Here is a 10,171-nt window from a genome sequence, read left to right as displayed (position 1 = left end):
GGAAATTATTGTTTATTTAATTTAATGATTATTTTAATTAGTAGAGTTAAAAACGTAAAAAATACATATCTCGGCTGTGGATACAGATTTTAAGCTAAACTCTAGGTTAGAACTTCTTTTATAACATATTTAGTCATTTCTTAAACAATTTTCTGTTCCCAAAATTATGAAAATGTATTATTGTATTTTCAAATAATTTTCAATTGTTCCAACAATCATCATTTGTCTGAAAAATTTCGTTCTTCATTGAAATTGTGAAAAGTTTTTATCTATGGCTATAAATTATAAAAAATTGAAGAATACTGAGAGTAGAACTTGTTGCTTAACTTATTTGGTAATTTATAAACAATTATTATTTTTTTGAAACAATTTTTTCTTCCTCAAATCATGAAATAGGTATTATTGTATTATACATTATTATATTATTATATACATGAGTTTTCCAGTATTGAAACTTATTAAGATCGCAATTATTCCGTCGCTTTTGATTCAGTCATTAATAATTTTTATTGGCCGTTCAAATTTTAAGATGAAACCGCCCCTGCTCAGCAATATTTACATTCTTTAGCTTTCGACAAGAAAGAATCAACTTGGGGGGAAAAAGTTTGTAATTTCCAATAATGTGACCGATAAACCGCTATCTTCATCAGCGTTCTATAAATAGATACTAACTTTGCTTCTCTATACAAATAGTTGAGTAAGGAATAGGGTGAATAGGGTGTTCTTATTATTTTTAGGGAAAAAGGTTAATTCGTTGATATTATCGAATACCATTTATTTAAAAATTATAAAGTTAAAAAAATATGATTAGAGGTTCCCTTAAAAACAAATTATAATGTTCAGGAGTACAAGATTCGCTGAAAAATAAAAGTTCATATTTAAATAATTGACAAGGTCTATTTTGAAGAAGCTAATTTTTGCGGTAAATTTGATTCGAAAAATATTGTTTGTAATAAATCAAGTACATTATAAGAATTAAAAAAAAACTTTTTTATTTCTTCTTAACAATAAAAATCGTCTCTTGGTCAACTTTAAATATTTTTTTCAATAATTATACAGTTTTGTTTGTGTGTCAAAATTGAAAGAGAAAAAGGTATTAATAGGTCCCTATTTTGTCAGCGAAGATATATTACCAGCATGATTTCAGTTTCTGGAGTCATAAATTAGTGGATAAAGTAGACTTCTGTTACATACCTTTTGACTATGAAATATCTGACAGGCTTGTTACAGCAAATTTCGAGATTAATAATCGATATTACACCACATTAAATTATTTTCCACTGTACGCAAAATTCAAATATTGATTAGAGAACTATAATGGTCACAAATATATTTTTTTAAATGTTCCATTTCTGATCAAAACAAAATGAAATTCCTGTTAGACGAAATCGTTATAAAACGGAAATAAAATGTTCAGATTCGTTTGTGATCTTTTCATGAGTTTATTTTGTTCCGTTTATCCAAGATATTTTCTTTTGTCTCCTTCGCAGCGACATCTGCTACAGTTCTCAGTAGTCGTCGCAGTAATGCTCGCAGAATCTCGTAGAATCGTAATGGACAAACCACTGATATTTCTAATTTGTTTTATACCTAAAAATTTAGAAAACCAGTGTCATAATTCTAGTTAAGTTTACTGAACTGCTTTGAAAACCTAATTTTTGTGGTTAATTTCAATCGAAAAATGATGGCTATAAAAATTCAAGTATACATTCTAAAAAGTAAAAAAATAAATATCTATTGTATTTTTTATTGAAAAAGAAATATCTTAGCTTGGTCAATTTTGAATATTATTTTTTCGAATTCTGCTTTTGTTTTTCTCTTGAAAATGGAAAAATTTAATTAAATAGTTACGTCCTATTTTGTGAGCGAAAATATATTACCATCAGAATTACATTTTTCGCAATCATAAACTAGTAGATAAAGTTATCTTTTCTGTTACATATCTGAATAATAAATATAAAAAATGAGTTATGCTTCTTACTGCAAATTTGTCGACTAATAATCGATTTTACTCTACATTAAATTCCTTACTTAAGGAGTAAATTTCGTTAAAATCGTTAATGAACGGAAACGCAGTTTTCAGATGTGCCAAATATTTGTTTTGTGATCTTTCTGTAAACTTTATTTGTTCTTTTTATACGAGATTTATCTTTTATCTGTTTTGAGGCGACATCTATGTTCAGTGTCCAGCAATAGTCATCAGTAATGCTCGACAAACCGCAGTATACTATCCTGATCTATCCCGACAGTGCGTGATTTTGACAGAAATCTTTTGGTTTTGAGCAATAAACGCATTTAAAGGTCTTCAGCTTAATCTACGCTGGTATTTGTTCATTGGTGTTATTCTATTTCAGTAATTGCAAACAGAAGTGACAAATAATGGCAAATCCGAAGCCACAAATCAAGTACACCAAGGTACGATACTTTAATTTTATTTTTTAGAGCTGATTTTGCATGACAAATGAATGCTAATTTCATAGATAAAAAAAGGGAAATTTATGTACATATAGCCGTTGAAGACTATAGTATACTTCAAGGAGTTAAATATGATATATTTCAAGACTCTCAGAACTTTAAATAAATAATTATGTGAGTGGTGTATGTAATTCTAAATTTACACATTGTAGAGAAACAATTCAAAGTTTTTTAAAATTATAAACAGTCAATTTAGGTTTACATAATCTCGAGAAATAGAAGCACTGTAAGAATAGAACTCTATGAGCTTCATAATTATAAATTCAAAACCAGTGTTCATTATTGCCAATGACTGGGAAATTTCCCGGCTGCGGGTAATTTCGATACTCTTTGATTTTAATTGTCTTTGAACATTTGAAAAAATGTTCAAAATGTTCAAAAATAATTTGTTCTGACTGTAGATTATGATTTTGCAGTAAATCAATACAAATTACACAATTAAACATTTGTTAAACTATTTTTTTCCGGGAAATTGTTCAATTCGTTTCGTTTATTAGAATCCGTTGGAACACGACATTGCCTAATTCTGTCAGCACTGCCAGTACTTAGCATGGTACCAGTCAAAATTAACTTAGGATAAACGTCCAAAAAGTGCATACATCCAATTTTTTTTGAAACTCACTATACTTATATATTTTGACGACAAGAAAATCCCATGAAAATTATTGTTTTTGCGTTTATTTCAGCAAATACACAAAACTGTGGAATATTGTCGCACGCACTTTTTTCCATGAGTGATATTTTCTCAGAAAATTAGTAGTAATTTTTTTTAAGTTTAACAGATTTCAGTGAAGTATCGGTTATCTTGCTAATTGAAATTACATACTAAAATGCATTAGAAAGTTGTCGCGGTTCGACCAACATTATTTCTGTGACTAGTAACAGATTCACCCTAGGGAGGAAAAATATTTAGAACAGAAAATTATATTTTGATTGGAGCTGCAACTTTCGTCCGAAAACTTTTCTAACATTTTCTGTATTACCGAGACAAATTCGAAAAATCATGAATTTTATCGATTTTCCATGGGTTTCACAATGAAAATCAAATTTTCAGCTACTTTCTCTATCATATTCATAATAAGAGCGTCAAAATACATGGGTAAATGATGTTTCAAATTAATTTGTCGTATGCGCTTTTCGAAAGTGTACCCATAATTTACGTTCTTATTGCAAATATTTCCATTTAATTTTCAGTTATTCATCAATAATGAATTTGTCGATGCAGTAAGTGGAAAAAAATTCCACACTATAAATCCAGCGAATGAAGCAGTCATAGCTGAAGTTTCAGAAGGAGATAAAGTAGGTATTTATAAATTGAGAAAAGATAAGTAACGTTGCGAAATAAATCGCAATTACAACATTAAAATTGTAAAGCCTAATATATTAGACATAGGCCTATTATAATTGGTCTACTCGTGAATATTGTATATTCTGATTTTTTAATTTGGAAATCCTTTGTAAGTTTGAATATTTTCAAAGGCTGATGTCGATCTGGCTGTGGCCGCTGCAAAAAAAGCATTTTCAAGGAATTCAGAATGGCGAAAAATGGATCCATCTGTTCGAGGGAAACTCATGAACAAGGTATTTCATCCATAAATAATCAAATTGAGTATATTAAAAATTGCTTAAATTATTTAAGTCACTAAAAAAGAAATGCATCTCTCATGTTTGCATTTAATCTGGATTATAAAGAATCAAACTTCAAATTGTTAAAAGTGAAGGGAATGAATTACTCAAATTACACAGGCCCACAGAAAAAAGTCTGCACGAGACAAGTGACTAAGCTACCATTATGGATTTTGAGCCGCTCAATCCAAAGCTGGCCTCCGAATTTATCTTGCACGTCTCAGTTTCCCTTTAGATGCAGAAAATAAGGAAAACCCGAGGGATAATTTGCACGTTATTTTCATAATATCAGTATACGCAAAAAAAAGACGTAACGATATTATATTGTTAAGTGCAATGATTTGGAGAGACTTAATTTGTGCACAGAAATTCTTTAGTGTGCCTTCTATTTCCCCTAGCTTGAGTAATTCTAGGGAAATTAAAGGTCTTTCTCAGATTATGTAGACTTACACGGGAAAAAATAAAATGAACCTAATATCCTTTACAGTTTTGCGTGCTAAACGAGTCACATGTCCCATGAAACTTTTTTTTGGTGGGCCCGTGTGACCAGAAATTCCCTAGGCTTTTCTTTACATTTTGTATCTAAAGAGAAAATGGAACAAGCCCGAAAAATTTGTGGTTCAAATTTAGATTTAGCACGCAAATCTGCAAAGGATATGGCATTTTTCCCTGTACAAATCTATATAATATGAGAAAGACCTTCAATTTCCATAGAATTACACAAGCTAAGGGAAATAGAAGGCACACTAGAGAATTTATGTGTACAAGTTAAGTCTATAAGTCGCGACATTTAAGAATATAACGTCCATGTGTCTATTTTCGCGTATACTAGAATTATTAAAATAACGTCCAGAATATCCCTAGGTTTTTGCCTATTTTTTGAATCTGGGGGAAAACTAAGACGGGTACAAGAAATTCTGAAGCTGGATTTGAATACAGCGGCTCGAAATTCATAAGGTTAGCCTAGTCACTTGTTTCTTGCAGGCAAATTTTCCTATAAAGCCTGTGTGAACAGAAAATCCGTAGGCTTTTCCCTACTTTCTGCATCTAGGGAGAAAATGGTAAAAGCTCGAAAAATTTAGTCATAAAACTTAGATAGAGAGCGTAAAACTGCAGAGGAAATAGAATTTTTCTAAATTTTTGCTTTATAAGTCAGTATAACAGGCACAAGACCTTCAATTTCCCTAGAATTATCCTAGCTAGGGGAAACGATAAGTACACTAGCTAATTTTTGTGGATGAATTTAGTATTTACGAGTCCCAAGACATCGGAATATGACACCAGCATGTTTATTCTTCCGTATATCGGTATTAACAAAATAATATCCAGAATATCCCTAGGTTTCCCCCTATTTTCTGCATCTAGGGGAAAACTGAGACGTGTAGGAGAAATTTTGAGGCCAGATTTGGATTCAGCAGCTCAAAATCCATAAGTGTAACCTAGTCACTTCTCTCGTACAGACAAATATTTTGTATTGCCTGTGTGAGTAGAAAATTTGTAGGCTTTTCCCTACTTTTTGCATCTAGAAGAAAACTGGGACGTGTAGGACAAATTCTAAGGCCATTTCCGGATTTAACGGCCCAAAATCCATAAGGATAGCCTAGTCACTTGTCTCTTGCAGACAACTTTTTTTTGTGGGTCTGCATTCAAACAAGACGTTTGAAAAATCAAATTTAACAAAATGTGTAGGAAAATTTTGCAATCTCTCAAGTTAGCTGAAAATTTTTCAGCTGGCAGATTTGATAGAGCGGGATGCAACATATTTAGGCAATATTGAAACTCTTGATTGTGGAAAAACATTCACGAGTTCATTAGGTGATATAGCTGGAAGTGTCAGTACGATCCGTTATTACGCTGGATGGTGCGACAAGATACATGGAAGCACTATCCCTGTTGGTAAGATTAAAAATAATTGCTATAATAATGAGGAATTATTCAAAAACTTTAAAACTTAAACACTTAAATTCCGATATAAGAACGGTTTCGGGCAAGAAGTGAATCGGGGGAATCCAAACCTAAACAGGGAAAACCGCATAATCCATTTTTGTTGCGATCGGACGCATGACGCATCCTGATGAAACTAACGCCCCTTTCGGTCGCATGGTTCCTATCATGAAACTACGGAGGCCATCATTTCTAGCAATATCGTAATCCGCGGGTTCTTATATCGGGATGTGTGTGTGTAATTTTGAATCGAAATTTTCTTTCAAATTTTCTTTCATTGTCCAAACATTTTAAGAACCATTTTTTCCTAATAAAATACAGGGATCCTAAGGTTCAGTAGTTTAATTTTAGTTTAAAAAGGCGGACGTAGCTTATTATTCACACTTTTTTATATCATATGGTTATATCTCGTTAATACTAAAGTAAAATGCCCTCCAACAGTAGCGTATTTTCTATTCATTTTTGTTTAAGACAAAATTATTTTTTAGCTAGCTTTGAAAAGTCTGTTAAACACTCAAGGACTTTCTACTGATAAAAATACATCAGAAAAAATCTCAAGAAGATCAAAGATTTTAAAATGGATAAAGAACAGATCTGAAAAGTCCCCATTTTTGATTTATTTTTTATATTATTTATATTATTCTTTTCAGAACAGAACCCTGAATTGTTCGAAGTATTTTTCTGCATAATTTTAGAAAGAAATAAGTTTAAAAATTGATTTCTAACGTATTTTCGTCAGTTATACACTCTCGATTGTTTGAAAACCTATTTAAATATCAGCTAAATAAATTATAGTGTAAAAATTAGAAATTAAACAAATTATTGACGAAACAATCAAAATCATGAATATACCAATTTTTGTAAATACGCAATTCCCTAGCATGTAAAACAAAGCTATACAGTAATTAACTTCAAATTAATTATTGTTTATTAGAGGTTCACAGTATTTTTGGTTTCATTAACTTTAATTTAATTCGCCTTTTTTGGTGAACAAATCTATTATTTAGTTAAAAATTTAATAATTTGCTTGAGAGTTTAATTGCTTTCTTGAAAATTCAATAATTGTGTTAAATAATAACCTTTTTGGTGAAAATTCAATTATTTTCGTAGAACATTCGAGTATTTGGTTCAAAACTGACTTTTTTTATTGAATATATATATTTTCGGGTAGAAAATTCAACTATTTTCATCAAAACTTGAAATATTTTTTTGCTGAAATATTAATTATTACATTTTTAGTTTAGAATGTATATTATATGGCTGAAAATTCTACTACCTGGTTAGAAGTTGAACTAAAAGGTTAAAATTGATTTTTTTTGTGGATTGAAAATTAATCATATTGGTTGCAAATTCATCTTTTTCATATATTTAAGGGCTGAAAATTTAACTGTTTTGTAGAAAATGCGACTTTTTGGTTTCAAAATTCAAGAACTTGGTTGAAAAAATAATTTTTTTTTTAAAGTCGTGGATTTGAATGAATTCAACTATTTTTAATTAAAAATTAAAATCTATTTTGGTTAAAATATAAAATATTACATTTTTGTTTAAGAATCCATTTTTTTCTTTGAAAATACAACTATTTGGTTGAAGATGTCCTCTAAATTCACAAAAAGAGCAAATAAATCGTTTCGGAAATATTTTAAATTGGAATCATAAAAAAGAATATCTTTTAAAGCATTTTATTTTCTAATTTCTTGAATTTTTTTGTTTAGTTTTTAAAAATGAATAAAACTTTTTAAAATGGGGGCAAAGGACAAAATTCTCGATTTTAACTTGCTTTGGGAGATTTAAAAAAAAGTGTGAGGAGAGGATTAGGCAGAAAAGAGGACCGCCTTTGATCCTTGAAAGTTTAGGAGTCAAGAATCAAATTGATAGATAAGTCTGGGAATGCTTAGAAATATTGACAGGATTATTTCCTTTCTAAAAGAAAAACTTAAAAACTGGAATCTTTGATTTTTTAAGTATTTGTAGAAAAAGATAATTATAATTTAGATAATTTTTTTAATAGATGGTAACAACTTCGCAATGACCAAAAAAGAACCAGTCGGAGTTGTGGGTCAAATAATTCCATGGAATTACCCACTTGCAATGGCTGCATGGAAGTTGGGTCCTGCTTTGGCCACTGGATGCACTATAATTTTGAAACCAGCAGAGCAAACTCCACTCAGTGCTCTTTATTTGGCATCTCTTGTAAAAGAAGCTGGATTTCCACCAGGTGTTTTAAACGTTATTACGGGATACGGTCCAACGGCTGGTGCAGCTATTGCAGAACATCCTGATGTGAATAAAGTTGCTTTTACTGGATCCACTGTTGTAAGTATTAATTCCAAATTGATTTTAAAACTTCCCTATCAGGTATTATTTTTTAAATAGATACCATGTACATGACATATAACTATTATTCTTCAAAAACATTGTCATTTTTCAAAATGCTTTGCTTCGGAGTTGATCAACTTTTGCAAAAATGGTATGCGTGCAAATTGTCAAAAGGATGTTTAAGAAGTTATTTAAAAATATTACCAATGTATATTCAACGTCAAAACTACTAAAACCTTAAGTTAATTTAGAAAACCGACAAAAACCCTATTGATAATTTTAAGGAATTTTAAAAGGCAGCTAAGCATGTGTTTAATTTAAAAAATAATCGAAACATTAATTTTTTATATAAATTTTTTTCGGATGACAGAATTCCAAAGTTTGTTGAGGCCTTTTTTTCAATATTATAAATACTAGTACCAGCATGTTTTGAATTAGTACTAAGTCTTTTTCAAGGCTGAAACAATATGTCGTCGTAATTGAAGCAAATTGAATGTTAGTACATTCATAAATACAATTTCTTAGTTAACTTCTTTGATAACATGTCAGCACTATTATTTCTACGTTCGAAGCAAATAATACGAAAAACGGAAAAGGCCTAAAAAATGTAATTAATTTAATCATAATTGTTTATTGAAATGAAATTGTTGCATATTTTTCTTTGCCTTCCATTTTATACGAAAGTCGAAATTAGTGTTCAATTTTAATTAACAATAAGTGATCTAATTCCATAAAAGATTGTTTACAATTATATTTTTTACGTTTTTATCGAAGGAAATAAACATTGTGCGTAAAATGAAATTACTAAATAAAATAATAAATAAATAATAATATACTATATAATATAATAATAATAAATAATAAATTTAAAGCATCACTCCAGAAAAAGTGATCTAATTCTTAATTAATATGGAATGAAAATGACGACTTTTGTCTGAAATAGAATGTCAAACACAAATATAGAAATAACTTAATTTAATCAAATTAAAGATTGATTAATTTTGGTCGACTGTACACCGAAAACATCCTTAAGATATATAACCAATTTGTTCAATAAAAAATTATTCACTTTTATTATTGCTTTAATATTTGAAAAAAACCTTGTAGAAAATTTCATAAAAAGACTTCGAACTTCAGAATTTTGTTCGCGATGTCAGTATCCCGGGTGGAATTGTATTCTACGAATAAAATACGATAATTTATGTGAAAATATTGATTTATTGTAAAATTTTGTAATTACTCACCAAATTTGGTAAAATTGTCCACCATAAGAGATGGTAAAAAATTACCCAACAAATTGTACTAAAAACTATAACTTTTTGCTATCATTCGGTCTACTAGTTTTTACAAAAAATTAAAATTTTCATGTTAATGTACTTTAATGCGATTTATTCTTAGAACAGATTTCTATAAAAGATTTTTTGAGAAAAAATTAATAAGTAAAAAGTCGAATGTGGTATAGATCTTTTTATAAAAATGGGAAAACACCTTTTGAAAAGTTGCTTATTCTTTATCTTAAGTTGAAAAATTAGACCGATTATGGTTATATAATTAATTTTTAGGCCTACAGATATTGAATCATTAATTTAAAAAATTGAATTAAAACATGCTTATGGTCTCGAAACAAATCTTTAGTTCATGATCTTTAGGTCTCAACTTGTCTGAAATACAATCCATAACCGATCCAATTTTTCAACGTAATTCCATTGTAATATTTTTCTACATATATCAAATATTATCGACAAAAAATATTTTTGAATAAGATTACTATTTTAGAAACTGCACATAATATTCATTTTTACTAAACTTT

The 10,171-nt window shown here is 29.3% G+C and overlaps 1 protein-coding gene across 1 annotated transcript in view; it reads left to right on the top strand.

The window, feature by feature from the left end:
• Nucleotides 1–2,379: 2,379 nt before the first annotated feature.
• The window catches only part of LOC117181601 (retinal dehydrogenase 1-like), a 10,929-nt gene continuing 3,137 nt past the window's right edge, over nt 2,380–10,171 (top strand). The window contains exons 1-5 of the mRNA XM_033374457.1: nt 2,380–2,415; nt 3,670–3,774; nt 3,955–4,056; nt 5,832–5,997; nt 8,054–8,358. Of these exons, the coding sequence (XP_033230348.1) occupies nt 2,380–2,415; nt 3,670–3,774; nt 3,955–4,056; nt 5,832–5,997; nt 8,054–8,358 (714 nt within the window). The remainder of the gene's footprint in view (nt 2,416–3,669; nt 3,775–3,954; nt 4,057–5,831; nt 5,998–8,053; nt 8,359–10,171) is intronic.

This window comes from Belonocnema kinseyi, chromosome 10 (genome assembly GCF_010883055.1).
Source record: "Belonocnema kinseyi isolate 2016_QV_RU_SX_M_011 chromosome 10, B_treatae_v1, whole genome shotgun sequence".
NCBI classification, from domain to species: Eukaryota; Metazoa; Arthropoda; class Insecta; order Hymenoptera; family Cynipidae; genus Belonocnema; species Belonocnema kinseyi.
This window is presented reverse-complemented; position numbering and strand designations above follow the sequence as displayed.